Source organism: Octopus bimaculoides, chromosome 15, assembly GCF_046866305.1.
Source record: "Octopus bimaculoides isolate indiv1 chromosome 15, ASM4686630v1, whole genome shotgun sequence".
NCBI classification, from domain to species: domain Eukaryota; kingdom Metazoa; phylum Mollusca; class Cephalopoda; order Octopoda; family Octopodidae; genus Octopus; species Octopus bimaculoides.
Genome location: NC_142942.1, coordinates 9,617,712 through 9,645,109, shown reverse-complemented (window position 1 = coordinate 9,645,109; position 27,398 = coordinate 9,617,712). Strand labels below are relative to the sequence as shown.

The following is a 27,398-nucleotide window of genomic DNA, read 5'->3' as shown; positions in this document are numbered from 1 at the left end:
TGTGAGTAGATTTGCTGGATGGAAACTGAAAGACACCCGTTGTATGTGTGTGTGTATGTATTTGTCCCCCCACCATTACTTGACAACCAACGTTACATCCTTGTAACTTAGTGGTTTGGCAAAAGAAACCGATAGAATAAGTACTAGGCTTACAAAAAATAAGTCCTGAGGTCGATTTGTTCAACTAAAGGCAGTGCTCCAGCATGGCTGCAGTCAAATGACTAAAACAAATAAAAGAATATATATATATATATAAATAAGGGTGTGGACTTGGAGAAAGCCTTTGACAGGGTCCTCCGATCCCTTATCTGGTGGGCAATGCGGAAACTGGGGATTGATGGATGGTTAATAAGGTAATTGTTTTGGCTCTTTGCATTTTAAATTCAAATCCTGTGGAGGTTAATGTTGGCTTTCATTCTCCTTAGGTTGATATCACTAGCAGGGAGATAAATTACCACTACCTGCAGCGCTGAAATCACCCAATCACGTAATTTCAACTTTTCTTGGTCTTGTCAATGAGGGATACTTAGTCGCTAGAGATAGCAGCAACTCATTGTGGTAATTGTTTTGGCTCTTTGCATTTTAAATTCAAAGTCTGCAGAGGTCAATGTTGGCTTTCATTCTTCTTGGGTTGATAAGCTCCACCTAAGGGGTTGTCCTGGTGCCAGGCAAACACATCTGTGCTGGTACTGTGTAAAAGCTCTCAGTACACTCTGATAACTAGGAACAAGAGTGTGTTGATGTATTATTTATTTGGTTTCATTCAGCTACACACTGTGAAGGTGAATACCATCAGCTGTCTGAACTCCTGTCTAACCAGAAGTCCCTTTTCTGCAGACTAGCTCACTAGTTAGCATGCAGTGAAGTTCCTGCCTACAGTTTGTCTGTTATCAGTCCTTGGGTGGTACCCTACAATGTAATGTTTTCAAAATTTTAAGTTTTGTCATGTAGATATATGTAATTTGTGTCAGTTTCTTGTACATTGAATTCTGATATAATTCTGATGCCATTTGAAAGGTGTCTAGAAAATTTCATTAAAAGATACCATTTTTCTGAAAGTTATGAGGAAACAAAATTGGCTTGTATGAATTATTCAAAACTCCTCCTTTTCCACCACGGAATAGATTTTTAACAAATTCCAATATAATCATAATGCACACCATCTGAAAGTTATTTGTAGAAAAGTTCATTAAAAATATCAATTGTTTGAAAGTAATGAGGAAACAAAGTATGTGGGGGAGGGGAAGGAACACTTGTGTAGGTGAACTCCAAGCAAAACTGACCCTTGAATATATTCCTCCAGTGCGTCTCAATTGTGATATGGTAAGAGTGTGTCGAGATACCTCTCCCATTATACACCTTGTAACACATTGCTGAAAGCCCATTGCTCATGTAGCAACTTTCTTGGTTGTGCTTAAGAATATATTTTTATAATCATTTTCTACATTTGTTAGAGGACCAACTCCATAGACATTCATTATATTTTGTCTTGCTGCAATGCCAACAGGTATTGCAAAGGTTTGCATTAATTTACTTTGCTATTTGGAATTTGTCTACTATGGAGACAAACAACAAATGTGACTTTGACCCCAAAAAACTTCGGAGGAGAAAGAAAAAAGAAAAAATACTGTTTGTTAATTCCAAAACTCCGTTGTCCAAACTTTCTCTCCCTTTATTAGACGATGGGTTGTAATTGGAAGTAAGTTTGACTGCTATTTCTAGCAGGTTGAACGACTGCATAAATGTTCCTTCGTTGGCTCCTGCTGTTAATGTTTAGATCCAGATGAGCTTTGAATGAGATGACCAAAAGCGTTTCAGTTCAGTTAGTGTATCTAGGATTGTTATCGAAGAATGTAGGGTATGATTTGAGGGAAATTTGGCTGTTATTTTTAGAGGGTCTAGCGGCCAAGTAGCAAACAGCATGGGAAGATGTGATTTTGTAAGGTTGACTTGGCATAAACATAAATATAAGGCCTTTGGCAAGTGGGCTCCCTCCAACTTTGTTTCCTCATAACGTTCTGAAAAATGGACATTTCAAAATGAAATTTTCTACAAATATCTTTCTGTTGTAGATGACGATTATATCGGAATTTGTCGTGAAAAAAAGAAAAAAGTTCGGAGGTCGTGGGAGAAGAGTTTCGTATAACTCGCAAGACACTATTTTGCTTCCTCATAACTTTCACAAAAATAGGTATTGTTTAACCATTATGACATCAATCTACATGTGACATAAACTTACCATTATAAAGTGATATAAATCTTGATCTTCCACCAAAATTTAATGTTAATTTGTTCCTAATACTAGCTTAATAATGACTAAATTATTTAAATCTTTTATTATTTTTTTAAAGTCAATTGAACAAAGAGTTTATTTCAACAGAAATATGGTAAGAAAAAAGTTGATGAAATTTTCTACAATTACCTTTCAGGTATAGATTACGATTATACCGGAATTTAATGTGTAAAAAATAAAAAAAAAATGGTTGGCGCGCACATATACACATACTGACACACGTTATAAATGAAAATTTTGAAATAACTCGTGTGTCACTAAGTATGTGTACGCGCCGAACAATTTTTGTTTATCGCGTCAAATTCCGATATAATCGTAATATACACCATCTGAAAGGTACTCGTAGAAAATTTCTTTAAAAAAATACCAATTTCTTGTCTAAGTTATGAGGAAACAAAATCAGGGTGGGGTATAGTTGAGAAGGTATCCTGTATGCGACCCATGAGGTATATTAATTAACAAGTGCTTGTTACCCAATTAGCAGTTATTACGCCCCTTGGTGATAATATTATCACAGAACTGAAAAATGTGAAGGACACGGAGCAAACGGTAAAAAAACACACAACCAATCACCACCAACTTATTTATTTACTGCTGTACTTCTTTTTCAAAGATGGCAGCGGACAAGATGCAATCTTCAGAAATTGACTGGAATTATCCAAATTTATTTACAAAAGAAAGACTTTTAAAGGTTATAAAATCGGTGAGTTACTGTTGGTGAACCAAGGCATATTTAGTCCTATTCAAATGAGTTAATGCAAATGTAATTCTAATGTATTCATTGCATTTACCGTCGATGCAGACACCGCATCGTTTCCTTTCTTTTTCTATCTCGACTCACGTCTCACACGACTAATTAAAATAGTCAACTATAAACTTAAATAACAATCATGATCATATTTGCCTTTTCCTGTTAATTAGTTAATCTGTTGTACTGAAACGGCTTGAGTCGTTCTACATTAATTAATGTTTCCCAACACAGAAATAATTCTTATGTTTTTATTTCTATGTTAACCCTTCATGACGAACTGCTATTACTCCGTGAAATATAGATTATATTGTAAACAATATAAAGGTACCTTTTCTATAGATTCATTTGATTTAGCCTATGTCAGCTTTTTATGAAGCAAACTTAAAAGCAACCCAACCGTGACCGCATCAATTTTTTTTTACCATTCTCTGTATCAAATGCCACGTTTTCCGTTGTTCAATAAAAATGACGGGAGGATATTATTTTAGGGATATTTGGTTGCTATTTTTAATAGAGCAGAGGTAAGTGAAAAACTAAGGGTGAAATGTAGGGATGTAAAGAGCATCTAAACGAATTTTTAATTTCACAAATTCATGAGTGTACAGCTTATATTAAATTACTGCTTCGGTCTGAAGGCTCATCACTTTTTAAAATGGACCTTTAAAAATCATCAGCGAACAGTTTCAAATTTGAATGCGGGCGAAATTTCGCGGGGGCTTTTACATCAGGTGTTTTCTCCTCTTGGTAGAGAAGTCCCCTCTTTAGTTCGTGTATTATAGCACTGGCGGTGCCACAGCCTCAAGGCTGAAACATATAAAAGAATAATGTATTTAAAAACGAAAGATTTGAACACAATAACGAAAGTGATCTATATGCAATAATGAAAATGTTAAATGTTTCAGTTTTTAACGGTTAAAATGTAATTATCTTGTTTTATTCATAGAACTGCGGCCGTGCTGGGGCACTGCCTCGAACGGTTTTTTCGAGCAAATCGAACCCAGTACTTATTTTTAAAGTTTGGTATCTTTTATCTTGTTTCAGTCATTAGACCGCGGCCATGTTTGAGCACTGCTTTGAAGTTTTAGTCAAATGAATCGACCCCAGTACTTATTTTTTAAGCCTGGTACTTATTCTATCACTCTTGCTGAACTGCTAAGTTAGGGGGACGTAAACACGCCAACACCGGTTGTCAAGTTGTGATGGGGGTGACAAACACAGACACAAAGATACACACACATAAATATATATACATACATATATATATCTAGATATATATTTATATACGACGGACTTTTCAGTTTCCGTCTACCAGATCCACTCACAAGGCTTTGGTTGGCCCGAGGCTATAGTAGAAGACACTTGTCCAAGGTGCCACACAGTAGAATTGGGATCATGTGGTTGGGAAGCAAGCTTCTTACCACACAGCCACTCCTGTGCCTAGGGAAAAAAATTATATTCAGGTTGCACTGCAGCACATCTAGCATCATCTTATGGCACACCAGTGTGCCACAGCATATCGGTTGCGGAGCACTGGTCTAGTGATTAGACCAACCCTGATACTTATTGACCTAAGATGGATGAAAGGCTTAGTCAATTGAAATAGGATTTGAGCTTAGAATGTGCAGGGACATGCAATACCACAAGGCATCTTGTTTGGAAATCTATTACTTTTTCACTGGCCAGATCCGACCAAAATATTCTACCCGTTTTATGTTCAAACCAGCTAGATCTAGCCTCTTACACCTACCATACAATGTAATTCTGAAAACAAACAATCACATCATCATATTTTCAAAGCTGTGAGATAATGTGATTAATTTGAATCATTGTGAATAAATGAATATTACAGTTGATGAAGTAATCTGAATGCTAAACAGTTAATAAAGAATCTCATTTTGTTCTCTTTAAGTCACCATCTGGCTTGGGTGTGCCTGACTTGTTCATACAACTTACCATGATCTGTCAGCATCTCATATCTGTTCAGAGCTGTAGGTGAAGTTTTTTTTTTTTTTGGTAGACTGGCCTGCAAGATTAGGTTTAACCCATTACCTCCCATAATTCTATTAACTGGAATTTTTTTTATGAAACTTTGATTTCTAGCATAAAACAGCCTTAGAAACATGCTGGAATGATCAAAATAACATTTTAAGTAGAAATAAGCGAGATATTGGGTGAAAAATTAGCAAACCTCATTCGAATATCAGAGAAATATACCTAGTAGATATAGCAAAAAGGTTAGATATGTGTAAATATTGACAGATAACTACGAAATTTGTAATTAAGTGATTTCATATGAGATCACTGGTAGGTAATGGGTTAAGCACCATCACACCATTTCTTTCAAAATGTAAGCTAGCTCCCTTTTGTAAGTATATACTTGCTCACAACACAAAAAATGGTGATATTGATAATCCAAGCAACTTGATTGTAGTGGAAAGTGTTTATATTTTTTGGCCCTTCCATATGGAAATATGTTGAACAGAAGAGAGAAGATAATAGGGGTTTTGGTAGTATTGGAAGGAGCATTTTTTTTACAGGTATTTGGTAAGTATCCAAGCCATTGGCCCTACAATAACACTGCTTCCCCAAAGGTTATACTTAATCTAGACTAGACACATCATTTTTGATAATTTTCAGTCTGGTCTATTTCAACACTCTTGTCTGCTTTCTATTCTTGTACCAAAGACAAGTGACCATTCTTGCATTGCAGCCTTGAATTATTCATATAATTCACATGACCGTACCAGTGGAATTACTGTTTCTTACTTAATTTAGAAACAGCTGGCTGGCAAAACTAGTTCATCAAATGTGATGTTTTTGCAGATGATTAATCTACAATGCTCGCAAGATGTGCCAACTTTGAAAAACTTCCAATAGATCCAATTATCCCATATGGATAATTTATTGTGTGATTTTTACGCTGATATTAATTATTGAAATTATTATAGACTGAAGTGGGTCTCATAGGGCACAAGCATTGTGTTTATATATCATTTCTTATTTCTTTATTGCCCACAAGGGGCTAAACATAGAGGGATTAAGTCGATTTCATCAACCCCAGTGCGTAACTGGTACTTAATTTATTGACCCCGAAAGGATGAAAGGCAAAGTCGACCTCAGCGGGATTTGAACTCAGAACGCCTGGTGTGCTAACATTTCTGCCAGCTTGCCTCCTTGTTTATGTATCATTTCTAGAGGAAGACAGTCTGTAGAACTCATGCTTATGGGATTCTTAAGAAATGGCTAAGTGGGTATGCTTCTGGACTACAAACTTGTAACCCTTTAAGATTTAGATAACTCTGTCAAATATGTAAAACTCACTTATTCACATTTTGAAAAATTAATCGCGTATTATCTTGTAGCTTAGAGATATCAAAGATATGATTGTTTATTTTTAGAATGACATTGCAGGGTAGGTGTGAGATGCTGAACATGGCCAGTTTGAATATAAAACAGGAATAATATTTGGACTGGATATGGTCAGTTTAAATGCTAAAGGCTTAAGTTTTGAGTTCAACCCCTTAGCATTCAAACCGGCCATACCTGGCCAAACTATTCTACCTGTTTCATGTTAAAACTGGTCAGATCTGGCCTCTCACACCTACCCTACAATGTCTTTCTAAAAAATAAACAAACACATCATCAAAATATTAAAGCTGCAAGACAATGCATGATTAATTCAAAGCAATGTGAATAAATAAGCATTACATTTGATAGAAAAATCTGAATGCTAAAAAGTTAAATCTAAAAAGTTAACTTGGACCTACACTAACAGTACCCCTACTGTAATGCCAACCAGTTATTTTATTCTCCTACTCTACATTAACATTACTCAATTACTGGTGATTCCATCCCTACACTAACAATATCCAGTTACCTGTATCCCACCAAATCTATACTGATGTCACCAAAATAATTTGAGTTATGATTTTTCAAATTTCTATTTATCTCTTCCCAGCGCTGTTTTGATTTACCAAATCTTGACACTCTTGACAAAGATGAACTGATAGACATTTACAACAGATACTTACTTCCTCTGCCTCAGAGAAAGTACCGTTCCAATTGCCGAGGTGTATTGATGACCAACAAACAGATTCTGTTAGCAAAGAGGTCAAAATCTACTGCAAACGAAGTTTCTAAAAAGTGAGTTATTTTTCATACTCTCATTCTTAAATCATCATGCATGTTTTTCTCAAGTCTCTGGGACTTTGGTACTCATTCTGTGAGTTTCGTTTGCCAATTGGCAGATGTTGGGGCAGATACAAACACAAAGAGATACACACACACAGCTAACACTGGTTTTAAAGCAGTGTGGATAGACATACACAAACACAGACTTGCACATACACACACACACACACACTTGATAAAAGCTCACTTAATGTAACAAATATTAAAAGAATCTGTAAACATACCTGTGCAGGTGGCATGTAAAAAGCAGCCACCACACTCTTGGAGTGGTTGGTGTTAGGAAGGGCATCCAGCTGTAGACACCTTGCTAGATCAGATTGGAGACTGGTGCAGCCTTCTAGCTTGCCAGTCCTCAGTCAAACCGTCCAACCCATGCTAGCATGGAAAGTGTACGTTAAATGATGATCTCACCCCCACCCCCCCAACACACATATCATCATCATCTTCATTTAGATTTTGCATCCTTGCTGGCATGGGTTGGACGGTTTAAGCAGGGTTGGTAAGCTGTGGGGCTTCACCAGACTCCAGTTTGATTTGGCATGGTTTCTATGGCTGGATGCCCTTCCTAACACCAACCACTGTGAGAGTTTAATGAGTGCTTTTACATGCCACCTGCATGAGTGCCAGTTGCATGACACCAGTATCTGCCATGACTGCAATTTCACTTGACCTGATGGGTCTTCTCAAGCACGGTATAATCTTTTCTACTCTAGGCACAAGGCCTGAAATTTTGGGGGAAGGGGCCAATTGATTAGATTGACCCCAGTATGTAACTAGTACTTAATTTATAGACAGTTTCTGTCTATCAAATTCATTCACAAACTTTGGTCAGCCTGAGGTTATTGTAGAGGATGCTTGCTGAAGATGCCATATTGTGAGAGTGAACGCAGAACCATGTGGTTGGGAAGCAAACCTCCTACCACACAGCCACGCCTGTGTTTGGGAAGCAAACCTCCTACCACACAGCCACGCCTGTGGTTGGGAAGCAAACCTCCTACCACACAGCCACGCCTGTGTTTGTGATACCAAAAGATGAAAGGCAAAGTCGACCTTGGCAGAATTTGAACTCAGAACGTGCTGTTATATGTCAAAACATTGTTGTTTAACCTAGCTATCATAACTGAAAAGCAGTGTTGTATGATTGTCAATGCAGCTGAATATCTAATGAGCTACAAAAGAGTACTTTCACTTTTACTGTCTTACTTGCTTCAGTCAATAGACTACGGCCATGCTGGGGCACAGCCATGAAGAATATTTAGTCAAACGAATCAACCCCAGTATTTATTTTCTAAACCTGGTACTTATTCTATTGGTCTCTTTTGCTGAACTGCAAAAGAGACCACAGGCGTGGCTGTGTGGTAGGAGGTTTGCTTCCCAACCACATGGTTCTGCGTTCACTCTCACCATATGGCATCTTCAGCAAGCATCCTCTACAATAACCTCATGCTAACGTTTCTGCCAGCTCGCCGTCTTAAGCACAATATAATGCCAAAGGTCTCAGTTATTTGGCATTGCCTCTTTGAGGCCCAACACTCGAAAGGTGCTTTCTACATGTCACTAGCACGGGTGCTAGTTATGCGACACAGGCGTTGGCCATATTGTCTCCATGATATATATATATATATATATATATATATATATATATATATATATACACACACATGTATATGCACACACACACACACACACACACACACACACACACACACACACACACACACACACTATGGGTTTCCACACAGTTTCTGTCCACCAAATTCACTCATAAGGCATTAGTTGGCCTGTGACTATAGTAGAAGATACTTGCCCAAGGTACTGCACAGTGGAATTGAACCTGAAATCATGTTGTTGCGAAGTGAACTTGAGGGAGATTTGGCTGCTGTTTCTAACAAGTTGAGTGGCCATGAGAGGCTTTCTAGTTTACATGCACATAATAGGTTTGATGATGTAGGAAAGGACTCTTGCTTGCAGGAAATATTTTATTTGAAATAATTAAAAGAGACGCTTGTATTCATTGCAGTTCTGCAGACGTCCAAGAGAAACCTATGCCACGTTTTATGTCTTCATATAATCCATCGACTGAGTCAACGACACATGTGAAGCCACCAGTTTCATGCATAAATTTTGATAGGAAAACGATCAGGTTAAATTCTCGTAGCGGTTCTTTGTCTGTGGACAATGGTCAGTCCACTGTTTGTGAGCGAGTGGCCATCACACCGGATTCACAGGACAAAGACTGTACTAAGGAATCAAGCAATAAAAATAACCACTGTACTCATGAGAAATCGTTAGAAGAAAATTTGTCACCGGAAGCAGCAACAAAGAGACCATCAGAAAACAATGTAAGTCTAAAATATCTATTATTTCTTATCTCTTTCATTGCATCCATTTATCATCATCGTCGTAGCTGTGGCCAGTGCCCCCTGACTGGCTCCTGTTCTGGTGACACGTTAAATGCATCATCCAAATGTAGTTGATGCCAGGATGCCTGACTGGCTCCCGTGCCAGTGGCATGTAAAAAGCACCATCTGAACATGGCTGGTGTCAATACCCACTGACTGGCTCCTGTACTGGTGGCATGTAAAAAGCACTATCCGAACGTGATCAATGCTAGGGCTGCCTGACTGACTCCTGTGCCGCTGGTCTGTAAAACGCACCATCTGAACATGGCTGGTGCCAGTATCCCCTGACTGGCTCCTGTACCGGTGGCATGTAAAAAGCACTATCCAAACGTGATCGATGCCAGGGCTGCCTGACTGGCTCCTGTGCCGCTGGTACGTAAAAAGCACCCACTATACTCTCGGAGCAATTGGCGTTATGAAGGGCATCCAGCTGTAGAAACATTGCCAGATCAGATTGGTGCCTGGTGCAGCTGCTGGCTCTTGAGATGTCAGTCAAACTGTCTAACCCATGCCAGCATGGAAAACAGACGTTAAATGATGATGATGATCATCATTTAGTGTTTTTGTATTCCATGTTGGCATCAGTTGGATAGTTTGACGGTCCACTTGGTGAGCTCCAGTGTTTGGTTTGGTATTGTTTTTATGGCTGGATACCCTTCTTCACACCGACCACTGGATGCTTTATCATATCACTGCCACTAGTGTGGCTATCGACTAACTTGCAAAGCAAGACACCGTGGTCGAGAGGAAGGGCAGTATTGATGGAGATGGCTTATGCAAGGTATTGAGAGGCAAGAGTATGATAGAGAGATAAGAGCAATTGTCTTGCTGTAGAGGAGTTATATGGCTACTCCAGCTGGAAGAGGAGGGAAGGAGGTGGTGGTGGTGGTGGTGAGGTGCCTGATGCAGCTCTTGTTAAACCGTCCAACACATGGATAGAAGATGGACATTAAATGATGATGATGATTTGAAGTTTACAAGCAGCAGTCAAAATATAGACACGCTAATTGCTTTCTATTAATGAGATATTATCATCAGTTAATCTAGGTTTTGTTTCTTCATTTAGTACCTTTTACCCTTTTTTCTTTTACTTCTTTCAGTCATTACACTGTGGCCATGCTGGGGCACCACTTTGAGTAATTTTAGTCAAACTAATTGACTCCAGTACTTACTTTCTTTTTAAAACCTGGTATTTAATCTATTGGTCACTTTTGCCAAACTGCTAGGTTACAGGGACGTAAACACACCAACATTGGTTGTCAAGTGGTGGTGGGGGACACACACACACACACACATCTTTCTCTCTCTCTCTCTCTCTCTCTCTGTATATATATATATATATATATATATATATATATACACACACACACACACACACACACACACACACACACACACATAATGGGCTTCTTTCAGTTTCTGTCTACCAAATCCACTCACAAGACTTTGGTCAGCCTTAGGTTATTGTAGAGGATGCTTGCCCAAGGTGCCATACTGTGAGAGTGAACCCAGAACCACGTGGTTGGGAAGCAAACTTCCTACCACACAGCCACGCCTGTGTCTGTGCCGCCAACCCATCTGAGACCATCCCTTATTCTAAAATACAAGCTTCCTGATTTAAAGTGATCTAAATTAAAACCTTTCATCAAAATTTGTGTTCCAAACTCCAGTTAATTAATGACAAAGTTATTTTACGAAGTTTTTTTATTATTTTAAGAATTAATTGAAACAAAGTTAGGGCATTTCAACCGAAATATAACAAAAATGTTAAGGAGCTGTGTGTTAGATTGATGAGCTGAGTTCCACGTAAAAAGCATCCAGTACACACTGTAAAATGGTTGGCATTTGGAAGTTCATCCAGTTGTAGAAATCGTGCCAAAAGTAACCTCGCCTGTCCTAGTGCCGCGTAAAAAGCACTGAATCTATTCTGCAGAGTGGTTGGTGTTAGGAAGGACATTCAGCCGTGAAATCCCTGCCAAAACAGATACAGCAGCCTAGGGTAGTCTTCTACCTGGCCGGCTCCTGTCAGCCGTCCTACCCATCAATGGAAGACGGACGTTAAACGATGATATGATAGTGTGTGGTTCGAGGAAGATTTATTTGCTATTTCCACTTGGTCAAGCGCTCGTTTTATGTATACGTGTGTGTGTGTGTATTTATATTTGTATAGGATGCAGTACTCCTTGTGTTTAGCTATGAAGTGTTTGCCTTGATTCTTGAAAAAAAAAACCCAGTTCTTTTATGATGTTTTCATATCTATGTAAATAATATTAAATTGCCACTCATTAAAAAAAGTCCTAGAATACTACAATAAAGATAGGTTCCGAATTCTTGAGAACAAATATTGGTCTTTCGTTTGAAAATTTTCAGTAAAACCTTTTAAGAGAGAAAAATCGGTTAAACTGATTTAATTAAAAAAAAAATATATTGGTCATTGTGCAACAACTGAGATAACACTTGATGCAAGGGAGATAACTCTGTTTACTATTACTTTGACACTAAAGTTTGAATCGATTATAATTGTTGATTAGTTCCAGGTCTTCTGTTTGAGAAGACCTGCATTCAAAAACCTTCCAACCATGGCCATCAACTCTTATGTTCTGATAGTATATCTCTGACTTTATTTTCCAATGTTTTCGTTTATGAAGAGAATTAAGTCTGATAGAACCTCGCTTCCTTTTCAATCGGTTGTAGAGAGCTGTTGCACAGTTGTTGATTAGCGCCAGGTCAGACTTAATCGGGCAATTCTTTAATCAGAGACATTCTGGTCGTGACCATCCTGTCTTTTTCTTACGTCCAGGGAGCCCAGGACTGCACTATCCTATGTGTCATTTGAGCAAATTTTGCTATTTGTATTAAATCAAACTATCATTTAGAGCAGTAATTCTCAACCATTTTTTTTTTATCTATGAACCCCTTTGGTTATTATTTTACTCTGGTGGACACCTCCCATAGTTATTCGAATTCTTTAGATACTCCTTTCAAAACTAGTATTTTGTTTATCACACATTCATTTGTGTACATTGAACTATGTGAAACATTAGAGAAAGAAACCAAGCAGTGTCTGGCAATAGATACACTCTTTTACTTGTTTCAGTCATTTGACTGTGGCCATGCTGGAACACCGCCTTAAGTCGAGCAAATCGAACCCAGGACTTATTCGTTGTAAGCCTAGTACTTATTCTGTCAGTCTCTTTTGCTGAACTACTAAGTTACGGGGACCTAAACACACCAGCATCGGTTGTCAAGCGATGCTGGGGGGACAAACACAGACACACAAACATACACACGCACTTACATATATATATACATATATACGACGGGCTTCTTTCAGTTTCCATCTATCAAATCCACTCACAAGGCTTTGGTCGGCCCGAGGCTATAGTAGAAGACACTTGCCCAAGGTGCCACGCAGTGGGACTGAACCCGGAACCATGTGGTTGGTAAGCAAGCTACTTACCGCACAGCCACTCCTATAGAAAATTATTTTCATGCACCCTTAAAATAATATTGTGAACCCAGTTTACTACTTTGCTTGTTTACCCCCTAAAATCTTATATGGGCCCTGGTTCAGAAGCATTGATATAGAAGTTTCCTCCTCGTCTCGGCTCTAGCTAAGTGGTTAAGAAATATATGTAAATAGGAATAGAATAGCTGAGATGATAAAGAATTGAACTAGTCTTTTTCTGGAAGCCTTCCCTCTATGGAGTATAGATCATTGAAAACTTTTTTCCACTGTTTTCGACTTTGGGTAGTCTTTTCTGCTTCTCTCCAGCTGGATCCTCCCCTTTTTATTCCAGCTCTCCCTTTATATCTCCTATCCTACTATTTTTAGGGCACCCTCTCTCCTGCTTCGCTTCTCTGTTTGGGGTCAGTGCCTGATGCGTAATGCAGGATGTTGGTTCAGAATTATCATTGACACTTTTTAAACTTTGGTGGCAGCGCATGGCCATAACTGGCCAAAATATTCTACCTGTTTAATGTTCAAACCAGCTAGATCCAGCCTCTCACACCTACCCTATGAAGTTATTCTGAAAATGAACAATCACATCATCAAAATCCTGAAGCTGTGACTTATTGCATGATTAATTCAAGACAATTTGACAGAATAATTCAAATGTTAAAGGGTCAAGCTTAAAGTTTATCATTGTATTTTATGAATAGCATTCCGAATGCAAGTTCATGGTGTACTAGCATTGATATTCATTACATGAAAGACTTGAATGTAATAGCTATGATTTACATAGCACCACACTATATTAGTTTTACTGTGTACCTTACTCCCCCATGTTACTGAACACCATATCAAAATATATTGTTAATTTAACAGCAATAGTGTATTAGACCCCATAATATATTCTTTTTTACTCTAGGCAAAAGGCCTGAAATTTTGGGGGAGGTGAGGTAGTCGATTAGATTGATCCCAGTATGCAACTGGTACTTAATTTATTGACCCCCTGAAAAGATGAAAGGCAAAGTCAATCTCAGCAGAATTTGAACTCAGAATGTAAAGACAGACGAAATACCACAAAGCATTTTGCCCGGCGTGCTAACGTTTCTGCCAGCTCACAGCCTTAAAGAATCTTTTCTACTCTAGGCACAAGGCCTGAAATTTTTGGGGTGTGGGTGAGTCAATTAGATCAACCCCGAAAGGATGGAAGGCGAAGTCGATCTTGGTGGAATTTGAACTCAGAATGTAAAAACAGACCAAATACCGCTGAGCATTTCGTGTGTCATGCTAGCGTTTCCGCCAGCTTGCTGCCTTGACTCCATAATATATCAATTCATAATTTGCTAGCATGTCGGACATAATGTTGATCAACATTTTGTCTGTCTTTATGTTCTGAGTTCCAATACCTCAGAGGTTGACTTTCTTCCCACTGCATGTCCCAATTCAGTTTTTGAATTAATTTGGATTTCAGAATTGTCCTCGTTGCCTGTCTTTGCAAAAATTATCATTAAAAGTGAAGATTTGGCCCTGTAATTTTTATTAAGATCACATCACTTTCCACAAAACTGTGTGCTCTTCATGCTGAAGGTATCCCAAGGAAATTTCTTCCCAGTCGTTCATTAAATTTGCTCAATCAGTGAATGTTTTTCGCTTAAGATCTTTATTCTCCCACCCACCCACCCACCCACCATCAGTCTACTATACTTTGCTGAGGAGGCTTAATAACGCTGAAATAAGTCTGGTATGGTCAGTGTACTTTCCAAAGATCAAGCTCTATAATATTGTTTATTTGGATTTCGGAGTTGCCTCCCTTGCTTTTCTTGTCTCGTGATTTTTTTTTCTAAGTTGAAAGTTAAATATTTTCCTTTTTTTCTTTCTTTTTTATCAGTACTCTTGTTAGTATACATTACACCAGTATATAACATTGTTACTGTGCAACATACCACACTAGGTTACTGCTAGCGTACACTACATTAATATATATTATTGTTACTGTACAGTACACAATACTATATTGTTGTTAACACATACTATCCCTAATTTTACTATCGTTATTGTACATTGCACCATGTTATAGTATTACTATACAGAAGTGCTTCTCAGCCGGGGTCCATACGGCCTTGAGGGTTCATATAAGATTTTGTGGGGTCCTAGCAACAAAATAGTAAATTGGAGATCCTCCTCAATAGTATTTGAAGAGCCCTTGAAAAAATTTTGTATGTACCCATTATACTCTTGGAGTGGTTGGTGTTGAGAAGAGCATCCAGCCATAGAAACCATGCCAAACCAGACTGGAGCCTGGTGTAGCTCTCCAGTTTGCCAGTTCCAGTCAAATTGTCTAACCCATGCCAGCATGGAAAGCAGACACTAAATGATGATGATGATTGTGTGTGTGTATGTGTCTGTCTGTCTTTGTCCCCCTTCACTGCTTGACAATTGGTGTTGGTCTGTTTTTGTCCCTATTACTTAGCAGTTCAGCAAAAGAGACCAATAGAATAAGTACCAGGTTTAGAAAATAAATACTGGGGTTGATTCGTTTGACTAAATATTCTTCATGGCTGTGCCCCAGCATGGCCGTAGTCTATTGACTGAAGCAAGTAAGATAGTAAAAGTGAAAGTATTCTTTTGTAGCTCATTAGATATTCAGCTGCATTGACAATCATACAACACTGCTTTTCAGTTATGATAGCTAGGTTAAACAACAATGTTTTGACATATAACAGCATTTTAATATACTTTGTTTTTGTATTTGGTTTGCAAGATCCTTTATGTGAATTCCTGTATTGAAACTCATTTTGTTGTGTCTAGAGAGAATCATTATTAATACTGAATTTTAATCAAGCCACAAGGGCCAAACACAGAGGGGGACATACACACATGCGGGGACAATTAACACATGAAACGATGAATAAAATGAAGTATTTATAATGAAGATGAAATGGTCATCCTGGCCCCACTCCGGGATGGTTATGTGATTTTACTTTTTTTAACCTTAAAATTTAACACAAATTTCTACAAATGCTCATTCCACCGAGATGATTACGAAAATTAACTTCTTTTAAAACCAAAAAATTTTAACAAAAAAATGTTTTTTTTTTCAAGTCTATTCACAGTCTTTAAAAACAAATTACACTTACCACTTTATCTTTTCCTTGATATCGTTATAATCCACCACCAAGGCCCAAAGTTTGATATCTACCTCCGGCCCCAGTGGATTTACATCCGAAGGAAAAGCCTCCTTCAATGGACTATACTTTACTTCATCCATCAAGATGCACCTCATTATTAATATTGCCGTAATGACTCTCCCTAGACATGTTTTAAAATGTTTTAACAAATTTTTAAAAATTCCTCTTATTGTTTTCATTTTCTCTTGTAGGTTCACGATGAGAGTGATGTACCCGAGAAAAAGAAGAAAATTATTCCTCGTATCACTTGGCCATAACAGATGTCTCATGTAGGGCAGATAACTATATTCAAAAGTCCAGTTATTATCCTCTTACCATTTATGTTTTGGCAGCAGTGTGTTAATTCTCCACAGGATATCTGTCAGGTTTCCAGCTAATATCCTACTATCACACAAGCATACATACATACATACATACATACACAGACACACATAAATACACTACATCAGAGTGTTTCATTACAGGATATCTGTTAGGTTTCCAGCTCATATCCTTCTGTCATACACGTGCATACATACATCATTTATGTTCGATATCGATGTATTATTGTTTATGGGATATCCATCATTTTCATCTAATAAGCAACATAAAAAAAAACATCTATGTTGCTTCCTTTTTTTTTTTATTCCTTCCTCTCATTAGTTTGAAGTTCATCAACCAACAGTAATAATTTCTTCTACAACACTGGTAATGCTTATCCCATTGTCATGTTTCTTCTAGAAAGAAGAACAAAAAAACCCCAAGGTTTTATGCCTTGGTATTGTCATAATTTCCCCACCTACTCTAATAGCTCAAGCTTCATGCCTGTAGGAGGAGGGGATTCATTATTTATTGTCTTCATAGTATTGTACAAATGTAATATATTGGCTGGGGGTCAGTACATTAATTGTAAGGGTGGTATAATTTTAACTTAATTTTTTACTGTTTCATCAGTTAAAAAGATAATTAAGTTTTCAGATTAAAAGTTATACATGGCCAAATTGCACCATAAACAAACTTAATGTCACATAATTTTTTTTCCATGAAAAAAAATTCTTCACTAACAATTACATTATAATACCTATAATAATAATGATAATAATAATATTCATGATGAGAATAACAATGCCTCAAGAAGAAATTCCAGTGCATGCAGTGCTTCTCTGAATAAGTACATGGACTTTGATAAGAACTGATCCAGATAAAGCATCTCTTGGTACTCATTCATGTTGGAAGCTTACTCAAACTGTGAAACATTGAACTACCAAAACACCATTGCTGTGGTGAACAGCTCATATTTGATATGGTTTGATATTTATATTTAAATTAAATATTTTTCATCATGGGCAACTAACTGTTTCGATTTTTGCTAAGAAAGTTAGCTAAAACTGTACCTCACTTAGATTACATATCATTAGATCATCCTTCTCATTCAAGATTTTAGCTCTAGAATGTTTGTTCAAGTTTAAGGTTTATACATGATGTTAGCTTACTAACTTAGCTTCTCTCTAATTGTATACAGGGTTAACTTATTGTAGAAGATATTTAAAAATTGTAGCTACTTTCTTTATTGTAGTAAGTATATCTTGCAAAATAATTGAATCTAAAGTATCTTACTTCATCTTGGTCTTTTAATTATCTGAAGGTCATGTGATTTTTTCTGGGAAATTTTTTCACAGATATTTGCATTCTGTCGGATTTTCATTTTTCTATAATTTCTATTAATGATGTTAGTTACGAAGTCTTTTGTTATATATATTTTTAGATTATATTTACTCCAGACTTGTTAGGCAAGTAATTAACTTAGTATAAACTAAAGGCTCATTTCAAATGTTGAATCTGTCCTATTGCGAAGTTTACTTTATTTTCTATAATATTCTTTAAATGATAAGTTAGTTCCATCTGTTGTTGACCAATCTTGCAGAGATGTTGATGTTTTCTTTTATACTTAGGTCAAAATTTATTCTGAACGAAAATATTTTGAATTTTTTCAAATCTCATCTCGATACGAAAGAAAGTATTTATCGTAAAATAGCAACTTTTCTATACTTCTATCTGTATAAAGAAAAAGGAAAAGAAAAATCATACTTTCCTTAATTTGTTTAGTAGATTTAAAATAAGGGCAGTATTTACTTATTCAATTCAAAGGACTGTTTATAAATTGTGGTTTTTCAGAAGACATATCAGTACAAGTTAAATCTGTTACTATATCATCAATCATTTATAAGTTCATTTCACATCAATGTTTCCATGCTTTCATATTACAGACAGTCCTGACTAAAACTGTTACATCAGTTGCAGAGATTATCTCAAGATGGCATCATGGAATAAGTTTGTTTACTGTGAGGAGGAGGAGGAGGAGCAGGAGGCTAACGTTTTAGGCAGGACTCTTCAGTGGATGATAAAACGTTAGATCTTTTCTCTTCTCTTCATCATCTTCCTCATAGCAAATTAACTTCTTCTTTGTGAACATTTCATACTTAGTATATACTGACAGAGACCATCCCTAGTTCCTTGGATTCTACTGTTTCAACTACAGAGTGGTTGTTAGAGGCCCAAATGGAATATGCTTTGCAGTATTAATTGCAGCTCTCTCTGTTTTGAGTTCAAACCCAATATCAGTCAACTTTGCTGCTTTCAACCTTATGGGGGTCGATTAATACTAATCTAGAGGGAGATTGATTGAATGTTACAGCATCTAGGGATATATCTTGTATGATTTGCTTTGGCCCTGCAATTCTGTCTTCTGTTACTGGCAAAAACAGTGACAGATTTGGGAAGTCCTTAAACGAATATCTGAATATTTCAACTGATTACTTTCAGTGCCAGCAGATCAGCTGGTATGGGGAGAAAGGCAGGGGTACATTCATGCCCAATGCACTCAACAAACAAGTCACACATTTATAAAGAGTTGGACATATGTAAGAGATGCTTTACACATTGAAAGCTCTTTCTTTCTCTCCAATGATTCCAGATAAACAAAGAGCGGGGTAAATAGCAATTCATTGCTATACATTTTCTGCTAATTCTATTAATGATAGTAGTTGAAGACATTATTGGTCAGTTGTGATGATTGGCACCTCTTGCTTGCAATGTCTTTATATTCTGTTTGAATGAAAATGCAAAAAAATAAAAAAATAAATGAATTAAAAAAAAATTTTAACTTGAAATATCTTTTTACTTCTGTTCTCTGCAAAATATGGTTGGACTGTAATTAAATGAAGACGTGAAAGAGAATTTAAAGATGTTTTCGCCTGGACTGTGGATGTAAATGAATCTAAACACTCAATATTCAGTAATGCAATAAGTACTGCTGTTACAATAATAAAACTAACGAGTTATTTATTATTGTCATATTGCAATAAATGCTGGGTGTGTTATCATCATCTATGACTATCATCATCACCTACAAGTGTCATCGTCATCATCTAAGACAGTCATCATCATCATCATCATCAACCATGGTTCATGAAACCAATGAAGGAGCCTCTACATGGTTGCTTGGTAAGCTAGAAAAAGAAACAACTGCTGTATCTCCCTCAACTCACGCACTAGTATCTTTCAAAAATGAATGTTACATTGCATAATATAGTCCTAGATGGACTGTTTTGCAAAGAAAAAAGAAAAAGACAAAAGTGGTGGTGGTGGCGTGACTGAACACCTTTGATGACAGGTCGGCTCTGTTAGGTATGACTTAATACTGAACAACAACAACAACAACAACAATGGTGCCTCTAGTAACTCAAGATATTGGGTCTGATTACTGTCATGAACGGATGTTATCGACCAGATAGATGACGGTACCTGGTGGTTTCATTGACTTATTAATTACAGTTTTGTGGTCCCATTACTTTAGAGACATTGACACTCCATCATTTTACTTCATCATAATTCATATTTTTACACGCTGCCGTTACTCCACAATGCTCCTGATGTATTAAAGAAATAAGTAATATTCATTATTGATTTATTGAATAAACGCATTCACTCATTATGTACTGATACTTTCTATAGCTTTCTTATGATTATGTGTAGTCTCTCTGTCATGTGGCATGTTGGACAAGTGTCTTCTACTATAGCCTCAGGCTGACCATAGCCTTGTAAATGGATTTGGTAGACAGAAACTGAAAGAAGCCCATCATGTATGTATATATATATAATACACAAACACACACACGTGTGTGTCTTTGTCTCTGTGTTCTCTGTGTTTGTCCCCCATCACTGCTTGACAACTGGTGTTGGTGTGTTTACATCCCCATAACACCGGTTTGGCAAAAGAGACTGATAGAATAAGTACTAGGCTTACAAAGAATAAGTCCTGGGGTCGATTTCTTCAACTAAAAACCCCTTTAAAGCGGTGTTCCAGCATGGCCACATTGAAATAGCTGACACGAGTAACAGTAACAGAATATATATATATATATATATATATATATATATATATATATATATAAAACAACATGTATGGGCTGAGTTTCACTACAGCTGTTGAAGATACGGTCTTTATTGTTGAACAAATCAATTACATCTTGCGAAAAGAAAAACTGTTTTCTTCTAGTGAATTAACATTTAAATCTTAAATTTATCATTTAAGATTTTGCACAAAAAGAATGTAGAATGTGTTTTGGCTCCCTTTATTTCAATATGATGCTCAAAAGAGTGAGGGGGATGTCAGGCTAGGTGGACATACGCTGGTCATAGCAAATGAATGTGAGATACTTGTGTATCTAATTTTTTTATCTGATACTTGTGTATCAACCATTTTTTATCTGTGGACTCCTTTGATTACTACTTATTCTTGTGGACCCCCCCCCCCCCCTAGTCATTTGATATTTAAAAACTAGTTTTATAGAAGCTTCTTCCAAAAATTTGTATTTTGTTATTCACACATTAACTTGTGTACAATAAATTATGAAATATGTTCAAGAAAGAAACCAAACTGTTTCTTGCAATACATATCAATACATACAACTAAAGCAAATTTTTTCAGGGGCCCTTTAAATATTACTGTTGATCCCCAATTTACTATTTTGCATGCACAGATCCCTTTGATTCCTATTTAATTCTTGTGGACCCCCCATAGCCATTCGATGTTTAAAAACTAGTTTTGTAGGAACTTCTTTCAAAATTCCTCTTTTGTTATTCACACGTTGTGTAGATTGAATTGTTTAAAACATTTGAGAAAGAAACCTAGCTGTTTCTTGCAATACATCTAAAACAAATTTTTTCAGGGGCCTTTAAAATACTGCTGTGGATCCCCAATTTACTATTTTGTGTGGCCCCTCCAAAATCTTATGTGGACCTTCAGGGGCCATATGGACCCTGGTTGAGATTTATTATTAAATTTACTAGGGTGATGTTTTCTACACTTGTATATTAGTTTCCATGGTCCATGGTTTTCAAAGGTCTGTATAAACTTATGTTGAAGGTGTAGGGAGTGTTATCTGTGTTAAATATACATAAATATACATGTTCTGTTCCAACTAATTCACATGCATGATAGACCAAAGGGGTGAGTGAATGAAATCATGCTCCTGGGTATGTATTTGTTATTTATGCCATTATGTCACATGAATATTGTGTGTATATGTATGTATAAAACAATCATGGCTTAGTGGTTAGGGTGTCACACTCATGGTTGCAAGATCATGGTTTCAACTCCCAGACTGGATGTTGTGTTGTGTTCTTGAGCAAAGCACTTCATTTCATGTTGCTCTGCAATCATTTCGTCATCTGATACTTGGCATGCTGTACTCCTCAGTAGGTAATGTCAATTTGATGAAGAGAGTGAGGTTATGTGAACACAAACATCACTATAAACAAATCATCTGTGTGGTTGTTCAGCAACAAATTGCAGAACCCTTATATGGCATCTAACAACAGGAGAGTCCCTGATGTATATATATATATATATATATATATATAACCACTATTTATCTCTTTGTGGCTCTACCTGTTCATACTCATCTTCTCTTCTAAGTGTGGTAGCCATGCAGCTCCTCTATAAGAATCTCTTCTGCCTCCTTCTCTCATACTTTAAACCACTCATTTCCTGACAATACTTCTTTTACCCTTGGGAGTTCATAGTCTGGTAAGCTGCATGGTAACCTCACCTGTGCTGGTGGCATGAAAGAGGAAAAGCACCCAGTACATGCTGTAAAGTAGTTGTCCTTAGGAAGAGTTTTCAGTTGTAGAAACCATGCCAAAGCAAAGACTGGAGTATGATGTACTCCTTGGACCCTGTCAATATTTTACATCAGTCATATGTTTGAGGGATTCTACAGCTGGATACACGCATGCACATACATATATACATACGCCCTTGGAGTGGTATTAATAGTCAGAAATCAGAGCAGGCAGAGTTATATCCCTTGTACAGGGCACACCACGGTGGTGTGTATTTTGATTTGGACTCGGGGACTATATTGTCAAAGATCCTGTTGGCTAATGAATTAACCTTAAGTAGTTTATTATACAGGGTGTCTACAAAGTCTGGGTACATGGGGATTAACACATACTTTAAGAAATTATTATTTCTTATATTTAGTTCAAATGTTGTCAAAGTTATCTTGGTTTTTTTTTAATCCTTCTGTGGTTGATAAACATACATCCAGACTAGGGCAGTGGATTGTTAAAATCTTTAGTGTTGGCTATGGTATCTTGCAATATTTGTTCTAGGCCCTATTTTCTGAGTTCAAACGCCGTGGTTTTTTTACTGGGTGGTCGATTTAATTTGTTACTCAGTTTAACCCCCCCCCCTCCTGGTTCTTGGATGCTCTTAGCAGAGTCCACTCTGTTGCTAGCACTGAAGCCAAATTTCTAACTTAAGGATGCTTTCCTTCCTTCCTCCCCTCATCCCACTAGAATTGGATATTCTCTGTAGTGTTATGCGTATTGCCCTGCCTAAATATTTAAATGTAAAAGTAATTTGGAGGTGATTTAGGTTGAATAATTGGTGTTAGGAAGGGCGTCCAGCTGTAGAAACTATTCCAAAGCTGACTTTGGCATTGGATGCAGCCTTGCAGCATCCTGTCAAAACTGTCCAACTCATTCCAGTATGGAGAATGGATATTAAATGATGAAGAATTACTAAAGATGTTGAATAACAAGATTATAATTTTTCAAACTATTCATCTCGTGTTTAAAGCTGAAAGATTTTTTATACTTGCATTTTTTTCACAGTATTTCAATTTGTTTGATTGCTGATGCTCATCAGCATTTTATCATATTATTTCCTGGATGTGTGGATATTAGCAGACTGGAATTGAACTTGAGGCCTTTATTTCTAAACTAAGGTTAGTAACAGTCTTATCTTCTAGGTCAGAGTACATTTGGACTTTTGGTGGCTTTGAATTGGTTACAATGGAGCGAGGTCGTTGCCAGTGCCGCTGGACCGGCTCCTGTGCAGGTGGCATGTAAAATACACCATTTTGAGCCTGGCCGTTACCAGTACCGCCTAACTGGCCTTCGTGCCGGTGGAACGTAAAAGCACCCACTACACTTTCAGAGTGGTTGGCGTTAGGAAGGGCATCCAACTGTAGAAACTCTGCCAAATCAGATTGGAGCTTGGTGTAGCCACCTGGCTCACCAGTCCTCAGTCAAATCGTCCAACCCATGCTAGCATGGAAAGCGGACGTTAAACGATGATGATGCGTGTTCCAGTTGATCTCATCAATGGAACAGCCTACTCGTGAAATTAATGTGCAAGTGGCTGAGTACTCCATAGACACATGTACCCTTAACGTAGTTCTCAGAGAGAGTCAGCTGACACAAGATGTGATAAGGCTGGTCCTTTGAATACTGGTACAACTCACTTTTGCCAGCCAAAGGAACTGGAGCAATGTGAAATAAAATGGCTTGCTCAAGGACACATTGTGTCTCTGAGAATAGAACTCATGACCTTGCAATCGTGAGCCAAGTACCCTAACCACTAAGCCATGCACCTTTTGAAGAATATTCAGTTAATTAAACAACAATCTTAATCTAGAATTATTCTTACTATAAATGTTTGTTTAGAGACTTTATCTTTGTGTCTTATCCGCATTGTTTCGTCCTTAATATCTAATTTTTAATGTTTTACTCAGTGTCTTAATTTCAGTATCAATGTCTCACTTGAAATCTTTTATTCCCTTTGTCTTATCCTCAAATAAATATATTACTGTAGACATAGGAGAGAAGGAAGCCCCTTGTTTTTCCTGTTGAGCTTTTTTTGTGAAAAAGCATGAATGTCAATGGTTCTTTGTCTCATATATATACTCTACATACACATTGAGCTCTCTTTCTTCTAGAGGTAACCTTATCTTGTAATTACACACACATACACACATTTATGTGTATGTGTATAATATATATATATATATATATATATATATATATATATATACATATATATATACATATATATATACATATATATATATATATATATATATATATATATATATATATACATATATATATACATATATATATACATATATATATACATATATATATACATATATATATACATATATATATACATATATATATACATATATATATACATATATATACATATATATATATATACATATATATATATATACATATATATATATATACATATACATATATATATACATATATATATATATATATACATATATATATATATATACATATATATATATATATATATATATATATACATATACATATATATATACATATACATATATATATACATATACATATATATATACATATATATATATATATACATATATATATATATATACATATATATATATATATATATATATATATATATACATATATATATATACATATATATATATATGTATGTATATACACACATGTATGTATGTGTGTATATATGTATATACACACATGTATGTATGTGTGTATATATGTATACACATGTATGTGTGTATATATATGTATATATTTATATATATATGTATACACACACACGTTTGTATGTATATATATATATATATATATATATATATATATGCATATATATGTACACACACACATGCACACACGTAGCCTATTTATTAATCTAAGGTCTTGTGTGTATGATCCAAACCCATAAGGGTAGATCAAAATGATAGGAAGTGCATGAATATTGTAACATCCCATCTCTCTTATATAAATCTGATGAGGTGTGTATCTTTGTTTTCTTTATGGTGGTGGGGCAGAATGACATGTATATCACATCTTTTTCGGATCTGGAACTGTTATGCCTAGTGTAAGATTTGGTGGTAGAATTGTTAAAGCATTAGTGTAAATTCCTTGTTAGCAATGACTGGTCCTCAGTATCTTATTCTCAAAGAATTATCATTAATATTACATTGTCACTATTTGTGAAATTAACATGCAAGTGGCTTTAGGTGCAGGTATGGGTGTACGGTTAAGAAGTTTGCTTCATAATCAAATCATTTCTGGTTCAGTTTCACTGTGTGGTACCTTGAACAAGTGTCTTTAACATTTCTGGGCTGACTAAAGCCTTGTGAGTAGATTTGGTAGTTGAAGCCTCTGTGTGTGTGTGTATATATGTATGTTTATGTGTGTGTTTTTGTCCCCTTGTGTTGACTGTATGTGATAGTTGTAAACAGGCGTGACTGTGTGATAAGAAGCTTGCTTCCCAACCACAGCCTTGGGCTGACCAAAGCCTTGTGAGTGGATTTGGTAGACGGAAACTGAAAGAAGCCTGTCATATCTATATAGATATATGTGTGTGTGTTTGTCCCCCCCCCCCAACATCGCTTCACAACTGATGTTGGTGCATTTATGTCCCCATAACTTAGCGGTTCAGCAAAAGAAGAGAGCAATAGAATAAGTACTAGGATTACAAAGAATAAGTCCTGGGGTCGAGTTGCTCAACTAAACGTGGTGCTCCAGCATGGCCGCAGTCAAATGACTGAAACAAGTAAAAGAATAAAAGAGCATGTGTGTGTGTATGTGTGCGTGTGTTTCTCTCTGTGTGTCAAAACTCTGCCTACTGTTTGACAACCAGTGTTGGTTTGTTTACATCCTTGTAAGCTAGTAATTCCAGCTAAAGAGACCAATAGAATAAGTACCAGATTTATGAAAAAACTTAAGTATCAGTGGCAATTTATTGAAAAAAAAAGAAAAAAAAAAAAAAAGAACCGGTGGTACTCCAGTATGGCCAGTGTCCAATGACTGAAACAATTAAAAGATAAAAGACAAACAAAACTGATACTGATGAAAACGAATTCCAATGATGTGGTGGTGTTCATCTCAGTCATCTCATGTTCTATGACCATTCTCTAAAGAAACTGGCTTTATAGTACTAGTAGCTGCATGTAGAAGCTATTACATTTCCTCCATTGTTCTGGAACTGGTCTTCTACGTTCTCACTTGTATTATCCTCTCTCACAGAAACCGCTAAAGTACCAATGGAATATGGCCTTTCGTTTATTTAGATTCACACTTTATACTTTGTGTAAAAGACTCAATTAATAACAATAATGATGCCAAGTGGAATTTTGACATTTTTCTCTCACATCAGAGAATATTACAGCAGTTATAATAACATGTTTGGTAAATAATAGCATGTCTTGTCATAACACAGAGCTTCCAACTTTTAAATTATGAATATAAAAATAGAAAGATTTATTAGATGTTTGCATATTCTCACAATCTCTATTTTTTTTTTTTTGTGGCTATTTTTTTTTTTTTTTTTAAACTTTTCAGAATGTCTTGATGGAATTGCTGATGTCATCTCACAGTTGTTGTTGTTGTTTAGAGTTTGTTGTTCAGCTGAAATCTGGTCGTTGTCATTCTTGTCGAATGTGTTGCCATTTTACAATCATGATATAGGATATGGTGTCATCTGTGTTCTCTCTCTCTCTCTCGCACACTCTCTCTCTCTCTCTCTCTCTCTCTCTCTCACGCTCTCTCTCTCTCTCACACTCTCTCTCACACTCTCTCTCTCACACTCTCTCTCACACTCTCTCACTCACACACACTCTCTCTCTCTCTCTCTCACACACTCTCTCTCTCTCTCTCATTCTTTTACTTGTTTCAGCTCAGTATTCTTTTTAAGTTTGGTACTTACTTTATCAATCCCTTTTGCCTAACTGCTAAGTTATGGAGCTGTAAAGAAACCAAC

The 27,398-nt window shown here is 36.5% G+C and overlaps 1 protein-coding gene across 1 annotated transcript; it reads left to right on the top strand.

Moving 5' to 3' along the window:
* The first annotated feature begins 2,889 nt into the window (after nucleotides 1-2,889).
* LOC106876871 (uncharacterized) lies at nucleotides 2,890-19,412 on the top strand. Its single transcript, XM_014925611.3, has 4 exons — nucleotides 2,890-2,996; nucleotides 7,003-7,187; nucleotides 9,256-9,577; nucleotides 16,468-19,412. Exons 1-4 carry the CDS (start codon nucleotides 2,907-2,909, stop codon nucleotides 16,531-16,533), a joined length of 663 nt encoding a protein of 220 aa, XP_014781097.1. The 5' UTR covers nucleotides 2,890-2,906; the 3' UTR covers nucleotides 16,534-19,412.
* Nucleotides 19,413-27,398: the final 7,986 nt, after the last annotated feature.

Bases quoted from the DNA above. Each gene is read 5' to 3' on its own strand.
- LOC106876871 (XM_014925611.3), top strand. From the start codon at position 2,907: ATGGCAGCGGACAAGATGCAATCTTCAGAAATTGACTGGAATTATCCA. The intron at 2,997-7,002 runs GTGAGTTACTGT...ATCTCTTCCCAG, and splicing joins TTTTAAAGGTTATAAAATCG to CGCTGTTTTGATTTACCAAA. The intron at 7,188-9,255 runs GTGAGTTATTTT...TATTCATTGCAG, and splicing joins GCAAACGAAGTTTCTAAAAA to TTCTGCAGACGTCCAAGAGA.